This window comes from Leopardus geoffroyi, chromosome B4 (assembly GCF_018350155.1).
Source record: "Leopardus geoffroyi isolate Oge1 chromosome B4, O.geoffroyi_Oge1_pat1.0, whole genome shotgun sequence".
NCBI classification, from domain to species: domain Eukaryota; kingdom Metazoa; phylum Chordata; class Mammalia; order Carnivora; family Felidae; genus Leopardus; species Leopardus geoffroyi.
The window spans coordinates 66,997,323-67,019,866 of NC_059341.1; the positions used below are offsets into that span (position 1 = coordinate 66,997,323).

At 35.7% G+C, this 22,544-nt stretch overlaps 1 protein-coding gene across 2 annotated transcripts in view; it reads right to left on the reverse strand.

Moving 5' to 3' along the window:
- Positions 1–22,544, reverse strand: part of CPNE8 (copine 8) — a 236,797-nt gene that overhangs the window by 111,254 nt on the left and 102,999 nt on the right. For both annotated transcript variants that reach the window (XM_045467285.1, XM_045467287.1), the window contains exons 7-8: positions 10,286–10,349; positions 3,515–3,618 (exon numbers count right to left, since the gene is read on the reverse strand). In XM_045467285.1, coding sequence (XP_045323241.1) covers positions 3,515–3,618; positions 10,286–10,349 — 168 coding nt within the window. The remainder of the gene's footprint in view (positions 1–3,514; positions 3,619–10,285; positions 10,350–22,544) is intronic.

The window sequence follows — 22,544 nt, forward strand, 5'->3', positions numbered from 1 at the left end:
CCATGGGCTCTATATATCTAAAGAGTACACATTAAGAGGTCAAATCTATGTAGCCTTAAAGGTGGTTTTCCGATTCAAATTCCAATGTTGTTTCCACCGAACCACTCAATCTCCATATATCAATTAGGTCCTGGAAATGTTTTTGCCTAACATAAATGTATGCAAAGTTCATGAGCTATGAAATTATCCTGGCCAGAATGATACCCAAACCCAATCCTCAGGAAGACCTTAGTAATGAAGTGTTTCAAACACAGGGACCCCCGTAACAGTCATGAACATGAGAATATGACATAATCACCGTAGTGGACATACTGCACATAACCCCCACAAGAAAATACTCTCATTCCAAAAAAGGCTCTGAGTTGATTTGCCTCCTCTCAGTCAAGAAAAGTCTATTTCTATTAAGAGATCAAATAGAAACATAATCTAAAAGGATCAAGTATTCATTACAAGATTTATGGCATTAGCGCTATCCCCTTCCTGGTAGTACCCTCCCCCATCTAAACAAACTCCTGCCACTAAATTCACAAGCTCAAGAGGACAAATCTGTGGTTATATGTTCTCAGAGTTGACTCACCCAAAAGCACTTTAGGGGCAAAAGCCATGAAAAGAAAGATGGAAGACAGACTGAGAAGATTCAAAAAAGGGTCATTGAGATACCTAAGATGGAAGAAAAGCAAAGGACATAAGGAAGGAATAGGCAGGAAAAACACAGAAGGAATCAAATGAGAAAAGACAGTACATAAAAATGGTTAAGAAAAATTCATGGGGAGAGAGGCACCTGGGTGGCTCAATCGGTTGAGCATCTGACTTTGGCTCAGGTCATGATCTCATGCTTCGTGATTTTGAGCCCCACATGGAGCTCACTGCTGTCAGTGCAGAGTCTGCTTCTGATCCTCTGTCCCCTCTCTCTGCCCCTCCCCCACTTACTCTCACAACTCACTCTCTCAAAAAAAATAAATAAAAACATTGAAAAAACAGTCCACGTTTAAGTGGACCTGTGGAATTTAAACCCATTTTGTACAAAAGTCAACTGTCCTGTTTAGACACAGGAATCCACCTCCCTTCATAATACATTATTAAAAATCTACAAAGGGACTTTCTCTTCTTGTATCATATTCTTATATATATCAAGTCTTTGGTATGGTGGTAGAGACAGATAGATATCTAGACAGATGATATCTAGATACATGGATGGATAGGTAGATAGAGATAGAGCAACCGCCTGACTACCTTCAAACTAACATGCCCAGCAATTTATTAACTTTTTGGTCTTTTTGTTTATGGTTAAATCAGAACTTCTGTTATGTTCATAGTATAACCAGCCATAATAATTAAATATGTTGATAACCTTTGCTCTTAAGAAAGTGACTTACTTTATTGATCTATATTTATTGCTACATAAATACATATATCTATATTTATAGATCTCTCTCTCTCTCTCTCTCTATATATATATATATATATATACACCAAATAGGATTATATATACCTTTTACTAAAAAAGCAGCTATTCCAAGGGGACATTGTTATCTAGTTATGAATACAGTTTAAGTTAATAAATGTGACAGCAAGAAAATAAGAATTTATAATCATAGGTTGTTAAGGATCTTTATTAATGCTTCTATTAAAACTAAGTTTTACCCTATCTTATAAAATGAGGCTCAAACACAGTAAGCAACAGACAATTTTTGAAATAGCTTCATATTCAAATAAATGTTAAAAATAAAGCTAAAATCTTTGCAGTTAAAAATAGACACTTACACATAAAAAGTTAGGAGTAAAAGCATTTTTACTCATTCAAAAGTCATCAAAACAAAGCATAAATATACATAATGCACTAGCATATATGCTTTAAAATATATATTTGAGTATAGACGGTGACCTAGCTTGCTGTGTGTAATAAAATGGAAAGTTTTCTGAAATGAGATTCACCAAATTTTAGCAACAGTTTTTAAATGACTTGAGACTTTTTTGATTAATTGTACTCTTTTCTTAATATTTACATTTTATTTAATGAATAAATTACTACCATTTTTTACACACATAATTAATTTTCATAATATAACTCATGTGTGAGGGACTGAGATTCTCTAATTATACAATTAATGTTTATAAATAAAGAAAACTAGTAACAAAAATAGAAACTTCAGAAAATAAGTAGTTCAGACAGGAGGAGAGATAACACTCTTGTGACTAAAAAATCTTGAACCATTCTTTAGTCTTTTTCTACCTTTGAAATGACTGGCAAATACCTATTTTCTTCGTTGTCCCATATTTTTCACGTGGATAAAAGTACATCGGCATTTTTACCACCAAGATAGAAGTAAAGCACGAAAAACGTGATGACACCCTAACAGCATCGCCAACAGTTGCTCAGTTGTATCCACAAAAATCTCACAATGAGCAAAGCATCATTTGATATTGCTCAGTAGCAATATTTTAAGTAGCAAATATTCTATTTTTATGTAACATTTTATATACTTGTTTTAGAACATTAACATGGGTAGTTTCATTCGTAAGTGTAGAAGTAGTCACAGGTTTTTATCTTTCTGTTCACTTCATTTTTAATCCATGAAATAATATTTTCCCTTTAGCTAATACTTTGCACGCAGTTCAGGAAAACAAAAAAGGAACACTATACAATAAGATTAATAATAACAATAACAGCTAACATTTATGTTTTATGTATTAAGCAAGCTTCCATTGTTTTGTGTAGTAACTCACTCAGTACTGTCAACAACCCTGTGAAGTAGCTGTGATTCTTAGCCCATTTTACAGATGAGGAAACTGAGTTGCATATGGGTTAAAAACCTTGCCTATGGTCTCATAGCTATTAAGTAGCAAAGCCATGATTTAAACTTGGGCAATAGAACCTTAGTCCATAATTTTACCACTAAACTTTCCCACAGATACTGACAGTACAATATGAATCACAATAGAAAAAATAAGATATATTTAATGATAGAATCATACATATTAAATCATATTTTGCAACCCATGGATAAATTTTCAAGCCATATAGAAACCAATCTAATCATGACTGCCAAAAGAATTCAAACTACAAAAATGTAATGACAAATGTTATTGCATGTTAGGTAAATATTATTGGGAAAAAATCCCAAACCCTGCAGTGTAAAAAGCAACCCATAAAATCCAAATTCTTCTCAAAAAAGATGGTTTTTCAATTTTATAACCCAAAACCTTAGTTTTAGCATTTTAGATTTCCACAAAAATATAACTCTTTCATACTATTAAGGCAATATTATAAATGTAGGGAAAGCACAGGGGAAATGTTTCTTTGAAGCTGAAAAATCATTCATTTTAAACATCACACAAAACATATAAAATGCTTGTAAAATTGCACATTGTTATTGAGAGGCAAAAATCAAATCACTTTTTAAAATACCAAAATATGTTACTGTTTATCAATTTACTGAGCTTCTCTGAGAAAAAATAATCATTCAAATATCATTCTTACTATAGAGTCAAAAAGCATAAAAGATAAATCTACCTGCCATCTTCATTACTTCGATAAAATACAAGAAAAGGGTCTGACTTTCCAAAAAAGTCCTTCTTGTCCAATTTGTTCGCACAAAATTGCATCAGAACAGCATCCTACAAACAAAATTAATAAAATATCTCAAAACCTGGGTTATAAATAACTAGAAACTGCAGATCACAAGTTAAGACTTGACAAGAAAACAAATTTACCATTTTAATGCAAATGGCCAAGTGTGCAAGAATCCCGGACAACATAAATTACTTTTCAAAGGATTGTGAGACTAAAAAACTGGCTCTGCAAGTTTTTGTTCTAGTCAGAGAGCTAATACTTTTTTATAACTCCTAACATTTCTCCCTGGAAAAGTGATATTAAGTATGACTCTAGATATTCAATATTATAATACAAGATCTCCGCTCACACCTTCAGTTATTCAAGTACACATTTTTAGAACATAGCTTTTTTAATTTCTCAGGAAATAAGTACTTATCATCTACTGCATATCTGCCATGGATTAGGTGTTAAGATATTTTAGATCACTAAATGAGGTACAAGACAGATCCAGACTGACCACATAGTTGTCTATCTAGGGGGAAAAAGGGCTCCTTTTTAATTATACGTAAGTGTGTTACAATGTCTTAATAATAATTCCTATTATATTGGGCTTCAAGAAAAGTAAAGCACTTTCATGTTTATCTGTAGTTTAATAACACACTTGTATGTTAATTATTAAGGCAAACCAGTAATTGTTATCAATGTATATATTTAAGCACTCATAAGCTACATGGTTTAGCTTCAAAGTAAACAAGCTGGAGTATCATACATTAAGGAAGTTAAACATTGTTCAATTATGTAGGAGAAGTACCTTTGAAAGGTAGAAATAATTTAAAAATAAAAATCAGTTTTTTGATTTGTTTTTTTAACTGAAAAGAGATGCTAACAATTTTGAAAAGACATAGAGTGTCAAAGTAATTCAGATTCAACCAAGAGGTGGCAGTTTTAAATACTATTTGGTATTAACTATGACTACAAAGGCACACTCTTATTCACCACTTTTTTATTTTGCAGAGTCCAGCAATTATTTATTAAAATCCACATAGGGGTGTCTAGGTGGCTCAGTCAGTCAAGCTTCCAACTCTTGATTTCACCTCTGGTCATGTTCTCAAGGTTGTGAGATCCGGCACTAAGTTGGGCTCCAGGCTGGATGTGGAGCTGGCTTAGGATTCTCTCTCTCCCTCTCCTTGTGCCCTTCCCCTGCTCACTCTCCCTCAAAAAAATAAAAAAGAAATAAACATCCACCTAAAATTTCCATTACTTCAGCATTTAAAGGAACACTATACAAGAGATGATGCTATGTCTCTTTTTCATTCATTCATTCATTCATTCATTCATTCATTCATTCACTTACCTAGCAAACACTTCTCAAGTACTCAGACTAGAATCCGGGAATAGAGAGATGAATAAGACATATTTCTGCCCTTTTAGAAGTTCATAGCTCTAGATTTCTGGTCTTCAAAGCATTGGTATAGTGTCATTTTACTTTGGAATTTAGCACCGATGCAGTAACTTCTGCCAGAGGAACACTCGTAACAGAGGAACACTCATAGCAGAGGTCACTGCTGAACAGGCATAATAACCAATATGTATTTTAAAGAAAATTAAAAGAACAAAGGCAAGAATATGGGCACCACTAACACCTCAAACCTCTTAGCCATGATCACTTTTCAAATCTGAGGTTGAAAGAGCAAAAAACTCTTTACTATTCTTTAAGGAAGCAGTGAGAAAACCATCCTGATGATTTCTAGTTTTCTAGGAACAAGGGACAGGATATTGTTCTTGCTACAGGAAAAAAAATACACACACACACACACACACACACACACACACACACACACACACACACATTCTTTCGATTTCAAAGTGCCTGGACCAAAACATAAACCACCAAAAAAAAACATTCTGATATACTCAAAATGCATAATAGATTAGGGAAATGTACATACTTCAAATTGAGAATAAATCTTCACAGAGATTAAATATTAATGAAACAACTTTTCATCACTGGTAAATGTAATACCAAGTTGTAGTTTTTCAAATTATATTCCTTAAGATTTGCAAAAAAAAAAAATAATTGATTAAAAAACATTGGGGCGCCTGGGTGGCTCAGTTGGTTAACCATCCAACTTCGGCTCAGGTCATGATCTCCCAGTTTGTGAATTCAAGACCCGCACTGGGTTCTCAGCTGTCAGCACAAAGCCGGCTTCAGATCCTCTGTCCCCCAATCTCTCTGCCCCTCTCCCATTTGCATGCACATGTACACTCTCTTCTCAAAAATAAATAAACATTTAAAAAAGAAACCTTAAAAAATAAAATAAAAAATAAAGATTGTTTTCAATGTACTAAATTGTATAAACTTGGGGGGGAAATATGTTTTGCAATTACCCAAGTTAGTAATTTAGCAGGGATTCCATCTGCATCTAGCACAAAAGAACTCTAATTTCTGGGATGAAAAGACAAGATTTACTTATTTTTAGAAATATATAAGCATCGTTGCAAAGTTGTGTTTTTTTAAATCTCTTGTGCTTTATGCCACCTGAGAGAATTTTAAGGTTTGTCTTCAATGCTTCACACCAGTAAAATAAGCTTCCTGTGGAAGAAATCCACTCGAATATGCCACAGGCACTTTGAACTCATTCAAATCTAACTTGCTCCTCCTGCAATCTTCCCAGCTCAATTAGTGGTTAGTCATCCACTCAGAGCGCTCAAGGAAGCTGCCCTTGACTCCTTCCTTTTCCTGACCCTTTATCCAAACCATCAAGTCACATCATTCCACCTGTAAAAGATTTCTCAAATCTTCAGTCTGGCTACACTGGCCTCCCCTTAGTCTGAGCCAATCTCCTCTTGCCTGGGACATGCACAGTGGCATTTATTCCTTTCTCCCCCTCCTACTCTTGCAACTTTCCAACCCATGTTCCATTCAGTGGACGCCATAGTGTTCCCCAAACATAAAAGAAATAATATTGTTCATAGTTTAAAATGCTTCAAGGCTTTCTCTTGTATTGAGGATAAACACAGAAATTTAACATGGTCTACAAAGCCCAGCCCTAAATGGGCTCTGAGCAGCCTTCTCCACCTTCATCCCCCAAAGTTTTGTCTCCATCGTCTCCCACTCCTAGCCCTTTGCCACCACACACCTGACACACTTCCTTCCCTCCTCACAATTTTATGCAAGTTGTGCGTTTCAGTGGAATTCTTTCATTTAACTGGCAAACCATTCCTTAGGGTTAAGCTTAAATGTCATTTTCTCAAAGAAGCCTGCAGTGATCCCCTCTCCAATATAAACTAGATTCTCCATCGTACTCTCTCACATTGGATCACTTGTATACATCATGACATATTTCCCTGCATAGTTATCTGACTAATGTCTGTCTTTCCCACAAACTACTTGTTCATTAAAGACAAGGACAGGGGTTGTTTGTTGTTGTTTTTTCTCACCATTGTGCTCTAAGCATCCATTCCGGAGACTAGCATATTGTATGTTTTGTAAATATTGTGGAATCAATCAATCAATTAACCAGAATGAAAAACATTATTTGTGGATAATTTCAAGCTACTTTTAAAGCACTGAGTGAACAACTCTATCAAATTATGCAAATTGGTGCAAAATCGCATTATTTCTGGAGCACCTGGGTGGCTCAGTCAGTTGAGCATCTAATTCTTGATTTCGGCTCAGGTCATGATCTCTCAGTTTGTGAAATCAAACACCTCATCGGGCTCTGCACTGACGGTGAGGAGTCTGCTTGGGATTCTCTCTCTCCGTCTCTTTCTGACCCTCTCCAGCTCTCTCTTTCTCTCTCTCAAAATATATTAAAAAATAATTATAATTTAAAAAATTGCATTAATTCTTATGCTGGCATTTGATAGATATATTACAAAAGTTGCATTTTGAAATAATGTAATACTAGGTTGAGATAATTAACATTATCACACTAAGGGGCATCTGGATGGCTCAGTTGGGTAAGCATATGACTCTTAATTTCGGCTCAGGTTATGTTCTCATGGTCCATGAAATCGAGCCCTGCATTGGGCTCTGAGGTGATAGTGCGGAGCCTGCTTGGGATTCTGTCTCCCTTTCTCTCTGCTCCTCCCCCACCTGCACTCTCTCTCTCTCCCTCAAAATAAATAAATAAATTAAAAAAAAAATCACAGTAAAAATAAAAATTTGTACAAAGTTATAATTTACACGTCGTTCAAATGCTGCCCCTTTTTTATTCTACCAAGTAACTATCTGGGGAAGATATCAAGACATCTAGCATTTTACAAATGCAGAAATTAAAGCTCCAAGAACATAAACTCACCCAGCTGAATATTGAAAGAGGCAAGACTGAAATCTAGGTGCCCTGATTCCAAAGTTATGCCCAAGTAAATAACAATGTGTTTTAAAGAAAAAAACACATCAATTTGTAGGATGTCAAATGTGAAATAGTTATTTCATTCAAATCTCTGTGATAATGCTTGATATTTTCAAGGTACCCTTAAATGTACGTTTAACAGGCACTGTCTCTTCTGAAGTAACTATGAACATTGTTTTGAATATATCTGCTTCTTCTACTATATGAGCATAGTAATATTATTTCAAGGTTTATATACCTCAATGATGCTGATTATCAATAAGGCTGTAGGTAAGACTGAGAACACACCATACGTAAGTCAAGTCAAATCTAGATTCTAAGCAATGTTTTTTAAAATATTAGATCTATAATTGTTAAGTATAATAAATATGTGTTTACTTATTGGAAGATAATTCCAGATATTCTCAAGGCATTAGTAGCAGAAAGAGTGGTAAATGCCTCTAGATGACTAAGTAATAGACATGTAAGCTTTCCTGTTCCTTTCTGCTCTTCCAAGGAAAACAATAGAATTTAAAGTGGAAGGTATTTAAGATGCAACCTGGCCGTACTCAATCTATGCCCTTGGTATATTGGTTCTATTTTGAAATAGAACTAATAATCATGTGTTCGCTGGCATAACACAAAATCACCTTAACACCAAGATTTTGGCAAAATAGCATGTTAATGTCAACACAAAGAACATGTATCGTATTGACCTTGAACTTCACTTTCTCTTTCTTCCCCCACTGTACAAAATACATATATACATGTATATAAATTTAGAGACAAGAAGTATAAATGATCATTAGATGATATAATTTTAAGAAATCATTGTGTCATTTTAACAAAGAATAAGATGGTAAGTAATATTTCTGCAATTAAAGTGTTATACTTTTTGTGATGCATTTTTAGTATACATAAAATGTTTTCATGTATGTTATACTTTCAGATTTAATGTCACAATAGTCAATTATGAGAGCTGGGAGAATTTTTTTAAAATATTCTAGTGACTTGGTTCACATCTGGCTTCCCCCCCACTTGCAAATATGGAAAATAAATCAGAAGAGTCAAGTGATTTCATAAGATAAAACACAAATTCATAACAAATCCAGAACTCAACTTAGTTTGGTCTTTAACAGCATTGTACTGGGCATTTAGGCTCTGGGCATTTTAGACATGAAAAACAGATCTAAGCAGTCAGATACCACAAAAAGAGTGAAGGAAGAAGAGGAGGGTCTCAATTTAAATGCATTTTAACTACTTAAATTCTAATATTTCTTGTTTAATCAGCTCCACAACACTATTACTAAACTTCCCTTTTGTTATCTCACTGGCCACTCCCTACCCCACCAAAATTTCAGTTTCCATAATTTGCTGGCAGGATTCTGACCATATTGTCTTAGAAATATATTATGCATATAAAGCCATAGTAATTATCTTTAAAGACAACCTCTAGAGATTAAAGTTACATAATCAGATAATAATTACACACTCAGATAATAAATAGTAGTTCTCTATATGAAAACTGCAGCCAGTGTCTAAGCATTAAGTTTTTAGTATTCTTTGGGAACTTCTGTTCCTAAAATTATGAAGCAAAAGTTGAAAATAAAAAACCCCCGAGGTTTAATCCAGGACAATCTTCTTTTTTCCCCTCCCAGAAACAACAATTCCCAGGGATCCTCTGGGCCACATTGAATAGTCAATATTGACTTCGGATTCAGAGAGCTATCATTAGTTCCAGTGTGGAGTGTCAAAGACATCACCTCATTTCTTGATGACAGTAAAATCACTGAACATGAGTCAATGGCTATATCAGCAAATCACAACTAAAAATAGCAGTTTTCTAAAAATACTGACTGTGCAGTCTATATCATCACATTCCTAGTTGGAATAGTAGCTGGTCCTTTCTTCAAACGTGAGCTTCCCAAGCTAACAAAAGATGGGAGCTTATATAAATTCTAAATTAATTCAATTAGAATTATGGACAAACAAGTATGTTATGCAAAAGGACTAAAGTCAAACGAATAGAAACACTCCTTGAACATCACACAGAAGCCTTCAAAATTTTTACAAGGACTGAACTGATTGGTACAACTGATAATTTCTAATAGTAATGCCCCTCCCCCATTAATGACACTGACAATAGGTTTTATTTTAATAATTTCTATTTTTTAAAAAGACTGTTACAATAACTGATATCCTTTTTGGACTATAAATGTAGTCTCTCTGGTTAAAGTGCTAAGTATCTAAAATGATGTCTTACAGACCACAGAATTATGTAACATAGTCTAAATTATAAAATTACTCAAGAATTAATCATTTAAGTATAGTTTCAAAAATATTTTTCAGAAGTATAGGAAATACTTTTTAAACCAAAGAAATATTTACTTACCCTGCAACAGTTTAATTCCTCTGCTGTAAGTATAATTGTACCACATTTCTTCCCTGGAATTCCTCTAAAACAACAAAAATATATTTATATACATTAATAATTTATGTTAATTTTATATCATAAACTAATATTATGTTTTATTTTTATGGAACCAAATAAAGAGCATACTACTAAGAGATGAGCTCTTTCCTAACAAAATGTAGTCCTAGTTTCAACCCTGAGTATATCCTATAGATCCACACTTCCTAATGAAGCTAAACATATCAGACATCTGCCCAACAATCATCAACAGTTTCATATTGTCTACCATACGTAATATATAACATAATATCTATAATGTAATAAAACTTTCTCCCATGGGTTCTAAAATTTCTATTATGTGATTAAAACCTATTCTTCACCTTGGTTTTCAATATTTCTTTCCCCTTTCATCAACATGGTTATTTCTTGGTGTTTATTTCCTCTTTATGGCCATTCCCATGCCCTGATACACCTCATCATGCTAACTGCTCCCTATTTCACCTCAAACCTTCCATATCCCTAGAAGAAGTTCCATTTGTCCCTGGAAACTTCATCCCGTCGACCTCACACAAAGTTCGGCCTTCTCCACAATCCCATGGCACTTGAAGTAAGTAACACAAGTTTAGCATTTAATTATTCCTAACTTGTTACCATCACATATTTTTCCCTGTCTTTTCTCAAGTAGATTATAACATCCATAAGAGTAAAGTTCATGACACAGACCTCTTGTGAAGCAATAGAGTTAAATGTCTACACATAGCAGGTGCTCCATATACACTGAAAATATGTAATACATAAGCAAAATTAAGCAAAGTCAAACTTGCACACATTTTTCTTTGTACATGTATCTGGTATATTTATGCTCACATAGATTCCAGCTGACACAAAAGTGCACTAGGAAAATGCAAGGTGTGTGTATGGTTCCCTGCGTTACATGAGGGAATACAGAGACAAGTCCATAAGAATCCCCCAAAGAGTAATCCTAATGCTCTCATAGTATACTTCATGGTTCTTTTGTCCCATCACAAATCATAGTTCAGACTCTTCTGTTATTCCTGGGACCTACAAGTTGTGGAATTGCAGCCCAACAAGGGTGTCTGTCCTCAAGAATATAATTCATATCTGATAATCTATATCAGCATGGATGCAACAAATACATAATCCCCTGTTCTCCATGTGTAAGGGACTTGGCTCTAAGCCTAACTGGGAAGAAGGCAAAAAAATAAAAATAAAAAGGCTGAGTTGTAAATTTAACACTGTAAATTATACATATTCTAAAACTCCTCTATCCTTTCTTCCTTTCTACTGTAATATTTTCTTCTGGAGAGTACTACTTGGTTTTGAACTAAAAATGCCATCTCATAGCTTGTGCAGTAAACTGCCTATCACAACATTTTGTTTTCTTTATATCTTTCCTCCCCATTAGGTTGACTACATGTCAGGATCTTCCATTTTCTCCAAGTCTTTATGACTAAAAGATCAATTAATTTATTCTTGCACATCTTTCCTTGGAATATTACATACATCTTTTTTAGCATCCTTCCAGCAACCTTAACCAGTTAATTTTTCTAATCTAGCTGTACCTTTTTTTCTCCTGTCAATTTCCAGATTTACATTTTACATGTTATGACAAACTAAACACCCTGACTGAACGTGTACCTGAAAAGACTGTAAAATGCTGAATAAAATTTGCCACAAAGTCTTTATAAATGCTCTAGTAACCTGGCAAGAACAATAAGGACCAATCAGAACCTGAAGAAGAAAAACCAGAAAGACAAGCAGAGGTGACCCTGTAGAGCGTGATCTTGGGCTTCTTTTTCATGACACCTTAGGACATAAAAATAAGAGACCAAAAAAAGCGGGGGGGCGAAAGACTCACAAAGTGGAGAATTCAATAAATGACTAATACCAACATAGAGCTTGGATCACAATTACTACACTGCCTGATTGTAGCATGAATTAGATACAAACATTCACTTGGGAGAGACCTAAAAAGTAAACCCCTGCCTTAAAACCTGATGATGAATAAAAGAGAAAAAAAAAGTCTCCTAATCATTCATACCTCAAACAGTCTTGCTAGTTTTTCACTACCTGGTAGTTATAAAAAACTCTAACCAAGAATTCTGTTTGGTTGAAGTGATCATAGGTAACTGGTAAATGGAAAACATCTCTGCAGAGTTTGCCTTCTAACTACATCTCGAAAGATTCTCACATTAAAAATTTTTAAATACATATGAGTTCATCTCAAAGTATCACAAAAAAACTAAAGGAAAACTGTACCATCTATTAGGGTCTCTAGAAACAACAGGCGACAGCATCAAATACAGACTTAGACTATTGGAAATATTATGAATAATTTACAAAATGTAAGCGTGTATAATATACCTAAAATTTAAAGAAAGATATGCAAATATGAGTAACTAGCAAAGGATAATAAAAATAGTTGAGAATATTTGGAGAAAAAATAAGGAACTTCTGGAAATAATAGAAAAAGAAAACTCAGTGAACAGATTTAACCACAGATTAGACACAGCAGAACAATTAGTGAACTGAAAGATAGATGTAAAATAATTATCCACAATGCAGTAGAGAGAGGCAGACTGTACTGGAAACTATTATAAAGAGGTTTACAGACATGGAGAACCAGATAAAAGTTTTAATATACATATCATCAGAGGTTCAGAAGGAGAAGAAGGAATAGAGAAGATGTAATATTTGATGAAAGAATGGCTGGGAAACTCCAAGAAGTGATGTAAAAAATCAATTTCCAGACTCAAAAGGCTGAATGAATCCCAAGCAGCATAAATAAAAGTAAATTTATACCTATACACATGAGAGGACCATAGCAAAAGAGCAGAGATGAAGGGCACATGTTCAAATGAGCCAGAGAGAAAAGACAGATTGCCTACAGGGACGGGAATTTCAGAAAGAACACTGAAGGTGAGAGACAAGTGAAAATGTCTTCAGTGTTTGAAAAAAGTAACTATCCCCCTAGGAATGTATACAGTGCACATCCCCTTTAAGAACAACCATGACCCACAAATAATTTTAAACAAGTAAGCACTGAGGATTTATAGCCAAAGATCCTTGCTTGAGGCCTTTCTAAAGGACTTCAAACTACAGGAGAATGATCACAGATGGGAAGTCTGCAATGAGAGAAGAAACAATAAAGGAAGTGGTAAAATACAAATAAATCTTAATAAATATTGAATATAAGACAAGAATCAAAATGTTAAAAACTACATAACAATACAAATGATAGGATTAATTAGGAGAGTGAGAATTTAAGTTAAATCTTCTGATGTTCTTTGATTGTTCAAGAAGAAAGGACAAGATGCTTCGAAGTGAATAGAATTTGATAAATTAAGCATGTATGTTTATTTTTTAATGTTTTTATTTATTTTTAAGACAGAGAGAGACAGAGCATGAGCAGGGGAGGGGCAGAGAGAGGGGGAGACACAGAATCCGAAGCGGGCTCCAGGCTCTGAACTGTCAGCACAGAGCCCAACGTGGGGCTCGAACTCACGGAGTGTGAGATCATGACCTGAGCCAAAGTCAGACGCTCAACCGACTGAGCCACCCAGTCACCCCTAAGCATATATGTTTTAAAACTTGTGCAAAACTACAGTCTTTAAAGGACTTTATAACCTAAAGTTTAGAATAGGAAAATTGTAAACTAGTGTTTTAAAAATACAACCGACTCAAAAGAAACTAAAGAAACAAAGGGTAGAGCAGATAGAAAGCAGTAAGAAAGTAATGGAAATAAATCCAGGACAATAGTCACTAAGGCATTTGATAATGAAATAAATGGTCCAGCTTAAAATCATATTGTCACTTTGTATAAAAAACATAAAATTCAGGGGCACCTGGGTGGCTCAGTCGGTTAAGTGACCGACTTCGGTTCAGGTCATGATCTCACTGCTCATGAGTTCCAGCCCCGCATCGGGTGCTGTGCTGACAGCTTAGAGCCTGGAGCCTGCTTCAGATTCTGTGTCTCCCTCTCTCTCTGCCCCTCCCCTGCGTGTGCTCTGTCTCTCTCAAAAATAAACAAACATTAAAATTTTTAATTTTATTTTTTATTTTTTAAAATTTACATGCAAATTAGTTAGCATATAGTGTAACAATGATTTCAGGAGTAGATTCCTTAATGCCCCTTACCCATTTAGCCCATCCCTCACTCCCACAGTAACCCTTAGTTTGTTCTCCATATTTATGAGTCTCTTCTGTCTTGTCCCCCTCCCTGTTTTTATATTATTTTTGTTTCCCTTCCCTTATGTTCACCTGTTTTGTCTCCTAAAATCCTCATATGAGTGAAGTCATATGATTTTTGTCTTTCTCTGACTAATTTCACTAGGCATAATACCCTCCAGTTCCATCCACATAGTTGCAAATGGCAAGATTTCATTCTTTTTGATTGCCGAGTTATACTCCATTATATACATATACCACATTTTCTTTGTCCATTCATCCATCTATGAACATTTGGGCTCTTTCAATACTTTGGCTATAGTTGATAGTGCTGCTGTAAACATGGGGGGTGCATGTGTCCCTCTCAAACAGCAAACCTGTACATCGTGGATAAATGCCTAGTAGTGCACAAACATTAAATTTTTTTAAAAAAACTTAAAAAACATAAAATTCATCTATAAGCTATTTACTACAGATATCAAAATTTAGGAATTTAGAAAGTTCAGAAGAACAGAATGTAAAGATATGCTTAGGCGAAAAAAAACCAAACCCAATGAAAATCAGTGGACCTACATTAATACTAAACATAAAGATTTTAAATTTTAAAATATTGCTACAAATAGTTCTTATGTAATTAACAAAAGTTTCAATTAATCAGAAAGATATAAAAATCTCAATACTTTATGCATCTAACAGTATAGCTCCAAAACATATGAAAAACTCATACTATAAAAGAGTATGTGTACCTTACAGTGACCATTTTTTTAATCTGGCAAACATGACATTGGCCAGTGATTACAGTTAACATCACCAGCAATAAGTCATGTTGATATCATGTACTGCTGATATCATCTAATGAGGGTACCTCACCTTTGTGAACTTCCCCTCCAAACCTACAACGAGAAAAACGTTAGACAATCCCAAATTGAGGGGCATTCTACAAAATATCTGCTAATACTCCTCAAAACTGTCAAGGGCATCAAAACATGGAAAGAGTAAGAAATTGTCACAAAACAGAAGATACTGGGAGACAGGATAACTAAATGCAATGTGGTATCCTAACCTGAACTGTAAAACAGAAAAAGGACATTAGCTAAAAAAGGACATTAATGGAAGAAAAAGTGTGAAATTCAAATAAAGTCTGGAGTTAGTTAACTGTCATGTATCAATGTTGGTTTACTAGTTATGACAAATGTCCATTGGTAATTAAGATGTTAATGTTAGGAGAAACTGGGTGAAGAATGTATAAGAACTCCTTGTACTGTCTTTGTAACTTTTCTATAAATCTACAGCTATTTTAAAATAAAAAGATTATTAAAAACAATGTGATGAAAGAAAAGACAGGTTGAGGAACTATTCCAGGTTGAAAGAGACTAAAATCAGGACAACTAAATACAATGTATGATTCCTGACTAAATTTTAGACTGGGGAAAAATCGCTTTAATGGACATTACTGGGATAATTGTTGAAATTTTAATATGGAGTATGGATTACACACCATTGTATCACTGTGAAATTTCCTGATTTTGATCATCAACTCCCTATTAAGAAATACACACTCAAGAATTTTGAGAAAGGGGGTACAGTGTCTCCAACAATGCCTCCAACTACTACTAGAACTAGAATATAAAAGAGGGGGATAAGAAGAAAGAAGGTGGGGGAGAAAATGATAAAAGCACTTCGGACAAAGTTAATGTCTGTTATTCTGGGTAAAGGACATCCAGAAGTTTCTGGTACTATTCTAGTCAATTTTCTGTATAACTGAAATTATATCAAAATAGAAAGTTATTCAAAAAAGTCTATTTTGAAAAGTTTCCCATACTACTATTCTTCTATTATATTTTACAACACATAATAATAATAATAATAATGATAATAATAATAATAATAGTAATAATAATAGAACTCATCCCCAAGACAGCTGAAGAGACATGTCAAGAGAATTATTAAAGATGAAATAATCCTTTCCAAAATTGACACATGACACATAAATGGTCTCTTGAGAGACTGGGTGGTTTGTTTTGGTTTAGTTTGATTTTGCTTTTTGTTGATTGTTGCCATCAGGGTTCTGTTTGTTTGTTTGTTTGTTTTAGTTTTCTAACTGTAACATTTTTCCATATCTCTTACTACTTCTCCATTACCTCTAGCAGGTATGCCTTGGTTCATACCTTTACTCTTTTGCTTGGATTACTGTAGTTTTAATGTTCCTAACTGGTCTCAGGCTGGTTCTCCTTTAATGTATCCTCTCCATGGATGTCAGATTGATTTGATCATGAATTCTAACCATGAAGCCTTCCATCTTCCAGTGGCTCTACATAGATCCTACAATAATTCCAAACTGATTAATTAGGACATAATATCCTTCATAAAATACATTCACTGTAAAATATCTAATTTCATCTTATCTGCCACTTTTGAACAGAGCCATGCTTTTTGTTCCTTGAATCCATAACAGATGTCTCCTTCCCCCCGCTTCACCCAGAATACTCATCCTACCAACTACTCAAGGCCCCTTTTTCATTTCAGTGATTTACACTCATTCTCAAAATTTTGCTTTAATTTATGAAACATTTACTAAAATTGACCACACACTATGTCATAGAATATTTACTAAACTATATCACATTTATTGACCAAAAAAATTTGAGTTAGAAATTAATGACAAATGCAATTTTTAAGACATTTCTGAAAACTCATTATTAAAAGAAGGAATAGCAGACAAGAAAGAATACTTAGAATTGCACAATAATAAAAATAAGACCTGTGAGATTCTACTAGTTTAGTATTTTGCATGCAAAAAAATAAACAAAATAGTATTAAACAAAAATGCAGGAGTGTATTAATAAAAGCTAATACAATACCAACACATAATAGTAAGAAAGTTTAACACTCCACTTTTCAATAATAGATAGGACAACTGGACCAATGTTTAGTAAAGAAATAGAGGACATGGACAACATCACAGACCAACTGGACCTAATGGACATAAAGATGACACTCCAACACAACAGAACATACTTCTCCTCAAGTTCACATGGAATATTCTCCAGATGAGACTATATATTAGGTACAGAACAAGTCTTAACAAATTCAAGCAGCTTTAAATTATACAAAGTATGCTTTCCAATGTCAAAGGAATGAAGTTAGAAATCAATAGTGGAAGGAAAATTGGAAACTACACAAATATGTAGAAATAAAACAACACATTCTTAAACACCAATGGTTCAGAGAGAAAGTTACAAAGGAAATCAGAAAATACCTTGGGGGCACCTGGGTGGCTCAGTTGGTTAAGCATCCTACTTGGCTCAGGTCATGATCTCACTATTTGTGGGTTTGAGGTCTGCATCAGGCTCTATGCTGACAGCTCAGAGCCTGGAGCCTGCTTCAGATTCTGTGTCTCCCCCTGTGTGCCCCTCCCCCACTCACACTCTGTCTCTCAAAAATAAATAAACATTAAAGAAAAAAAAATTTTTAAAGAGAAAATATCTTGAAACAATGAAAATAAAAATACAACAAACTAAAATAAAATATATGGGATGCAATGAAAGAAGGGCCAAGAGGGAAGTTTATAACTGTAAATGCATATATTAAAAAAAAAAAAAAAAGACTACAAATCAGGGCTGCAAGCATGTCTCAGTCGGTTAAGCATCCAACTCTTGATTTCAGCTCACATCATCTCATGGTTGTGAGATTGAACCCTGCATCAGTCTCCATGCTGTGCATGGAGCCTGCTTGAGATTCTCTCTCTCCCTCTGTCCCTCCCCTGCTCTTGCTCTCTCTAAAAAAATTTTTTTAATAAAATACATTTTTACAAAGACTACAAATGAACAACCGAGCTTTATACCTCAAAGAACTAGAAAAACAAAACAAAGTAATCTCAAAACTAGCAGAAGTAAGGAAATATAAAGATTAGATCAGAGATTTAAAAATGGATGATAGAAAAACAACACACACACACACAAAACTAAAAGTTGTGTTTTTGTAAAGTTCAACAAAATTGACAAACCTTTAGATGGACTAAGAAAAAGAGAGACAATACTAAAATAAAAAAAAATGGAAGAGGGAACATTACAACCAATGCCACAGATATAAAAAGGATTATGAGAGAATATCATGAACAATTACAGACCAGCATATTGGATAACATAGAATAAATGGATAAATTCCAAGAAGCACAGAATCTAACAATTGTATCATGAAGAAATAGGAAATATGAACAGATAAGTAACTAGTAGGGGGATTGAATCAGTAATCAAACACCTATTAACAAAGAAAAGTCCAGGATAAAATGGCTTCATTAGAGAATTTTCCCAAACACTTAAAAAATTGACATCAATTTTCCTAAAATTCTTCCAATAAACTGAACAGTAGGGAGTATTTCCAAGTTCATTCTAACAGGCCAGTATTACCCTGATACCAAAGCCAGACAAAGACATTACAAGAAAAAGACTAGAATCCCCCATAAATATTGATGCAAAACTCCAAAAGAAAATACTAGCAAACTGATTTCAACAGCACATTAAAAGGATTATACATAATGGCCAAGTGGAATTTGTCCCTGGAATCCAAGGATGGCTCAACATATCCAAGTCAGTTTAATATATCATATTAACAGAATGAAGGACAAAATCCATATGATCATCAATCCCAATTGATGCAAAAAAGCATTTGACAAGATTCAACACCATTTCATGATAAAAACACTTAGCAAACTAGGGATGGAATGACACATCTCGACATAATAACAGCCATATTTGAAAAATCCACAGGTAGAGAAGGGGAGGGAAGATGGCGGCGTAGGAGGACGCTGGGTTCACCGCGCGTCCTGCTGATCAATTAGATTCCACCTACACCTGCCTAAATAACCCAGAAAACCGCCAGAGGATTAGCAGAACGGAGTCTCCGGAGCCAAGCACAGACGAGAGGCCCACGGAAGAGGGTAGGAAGGGCGGCGAGGCGGTGCGCGCTCCACGGACTGGCGGGAGGGAGCCGAGGCGAGGGGCGGCTCGCCGGCCAAGCAGAGCCCCGGAGTCTGGCCTGCAAAAGCGGAGGGGCCTGACGGACTGTGTTCCGACAGCAAGCGAGACTTAGCGTCTGGGAGGTCATAAGTTAACAGCTCTGCTCAGAAAGCTGGAAGGCTGGAGGACAAAGGGAGGGAGAGCTGCTGAGCCCCCGGACGACGGAGCTCAGTTTGGTGGGGAACAAAGGCGCTCGCCAGCGCCATCTCCCCCGCCCATCCCTCAGCCAAACCCAAAGAGAACCAGTTCCTGCAAGGGAACTTCCTCGCTCCGCGCAAACACCCAACTCTGTGCTTCTGCTGAGCCAAACCATCCGACAGCGGATCTGACTCCCTCCCGCTGCCACAGGGCCCCTCCTGAAGCGGAACACCTAAGGAGAAGCGAGCTAAGCCTGCCCCTACAGCCCCTGTGCACCTTGCCTACCCACCCCAGCTAATACGCCAGATCCCCAGCATCACAAGCCTGGCAGTGTGCAAGTAGCCCAGACGGGCCACGCCACCCCACAGTGAATCCCGCCCCTAGGAGAGGAGAAGAGAAGGCACACACCAGTTTGACTGTGGCCCCAGCGGTGGGCTGGGGACAGACATCAGGTCTGACTGCGACTCCGCCCACCAACTCCAGTTATAAACCACAGCACAGGGGAAGTGCCCTGCAGGTCCTCACCACGCCAGGGACTATCCAAAATGACCAAGCGGAAGAATTCCCCTCAGAAGAATCTCCAGGAAATAACAACAGCTAATGAGCTGATCAAAAAGGATTTAAATAATATAACAGAAAGTGAATTTAGAATAATAGTCATAAAATTAATCGCTGGGCTTGAAAACAGTATACAGGACAGCAGAGAATCCCTTGCTACAGAGATCAAGGGACTAAGGAACAGTCATGAGGAGCTGAAAAACGCTTTAAATGAAATGCAAAACAAAATGGAAACCACCACAGCTCGGATTGAAGAGGCAGAGGAGAGAATAGGTGAACTAGAAGATAAAGTTATGGAAAAAGAGGAAGCTGAGAGAAAGAGAGATTAAAAAATCCAGGAATATGAGGGGAAAATTAGAGAACTAAGTGATACACTAAAAAGAAATAATATACACATAATTGGTATCCCAGAGGAGGAAGAGAGAGGGAAAGGTGCTGAAGGGGTACTTGAAGAAATAATAGCTGAGAACTTCCCTGAACTGGGGAAGGAAAAAGGCATTGAAATCCAAGAGGCACAGAGAACTCCCTTCAGACGGAACTTGAATCGATCTTCTGCACGACATATCATAGTGAAACTGGCAAAATACAAGGATAAAGAGAAAATTCTGAAAGCAGCAAGGGGTAAACGTGCCCTCACATATAAAGGGAGACCTATAAGACTTGTGACTGATCTCTCTTTTGAAACTTGGCAGGCCAGAAAGAATTGGCACGAGATTTTCAGTGTGCTAGACAGAAAAAATATGCAGCCAAGAATCCTTTATCCAGCAAGTCTGTCATTTAGAATAGAAGGAGAGATAAAGGTCTTCCCAAACAAACAAAAACTGAAGGAATTTGTCACCACTAAACCAGCCCTACAAGAGATCCTAAGGGGGACCCTGTGAGACAAAGTACAAGAGACATCACTACAAGCATAAAACATACAGACATCACAATGACTCTAAACCCGTATCTTTCTATAATAACACTGAATGTAAATGGATTAAATGCGCCAACCAAAAGACATAGGGTATCAGAATGGATAAAAAAACAAGACCCATCTATTTGCTGTCTACAAGAGACTCATTTTAGACCTGAGGACACCTTTAGATTGAGAGTGAGGGGATGGAGAACTATTTATCATGCTACTGGAAGCCAAAGGAAAGCTGGAGTAGCCATACTTATATCAGACAAACTAGACTTTAAATTAAAGGCTGTAACAAGAGATGAAGAAGGACATTATATAATAGTTACAGGGTCTATCCATCAGGAAGAGCTAACAATTATAAATGTCTATGGGCCGAATACCGGAGCCCCCAAATATATAAAACAACTACTCATAAACATAAGCAACCTTATTGATAAGAATGTGGTAATTGCAGGGGACTTTAACACCCCACTTACAGAAATGGATAGATCATCTAGACACACGATCAATAAAGAAACAAGGGCCCTGAATGATACATTGGATCAGATGGACTTGACAGATATATTTAGAACTCTGCATCCCAAAGCAACAGAATATACTTTCTTCTCGAGTGCACATGGAACATTCTCCAAGATAGATCATATACTGGGTCACAAAACAGCCCTCCATAAGTTTACCAGAATTGAAATTATACCATGCATACTTTCAGACCACAATGCTATGAAGCTTGAAATCAACCACAGAAAAAAGTCTGGAAAACCTCCAAAAGCATGGAGGTTAAAGAACACCCTACTAAAGAATGAGTGGGTCAACCAGGCAATTAAAGAAGAAATTAAAAAATATATGGAAACAAACGAAAATGAAAATACAACAATCCAAACGCTTTGGGACGCGGCGAAGGCAGTCCTGAGAGGAAAATATATTGCAATCCAGGCCTATCTCAAGAAACAAGAAAAATCCCAAATACAAAATCTAACAGCACACCTAAAGGAAATAGAAGCAGAACAGCAAAGACACCCCAAACCCAGCAGAAGAAGAGAAATAATAAAGATCAGAGCAGAAATAAACAATATAGAATCTAAAAAAACTGTAGAGCAGATCAATGAAACCAAGAGTTGGTTTTTTGAAAAAATTAACAAAATTGACAAACCTCTAGCCAGGCTTCTCAAAAAGAAAAGGGAGATGACCCAAATAGATAAAATCATGAATGAAAATGGAATTATTACAACCAATCCCTCAGAGATACAAACAATTATCAGGGAATACTATGAAAAATTATATGCCAACAAATTGGACAACCTGGAAGAAATGGACAAATTCCTGAACACCCACACTCTTCCAAAACTCAATCAGGAGGAAATAGAAAGCTTGAACAGACCCATCACCAGCGAAGAAATTGAATCGGTTATCAAAAATCTCCCAACAAATAAGA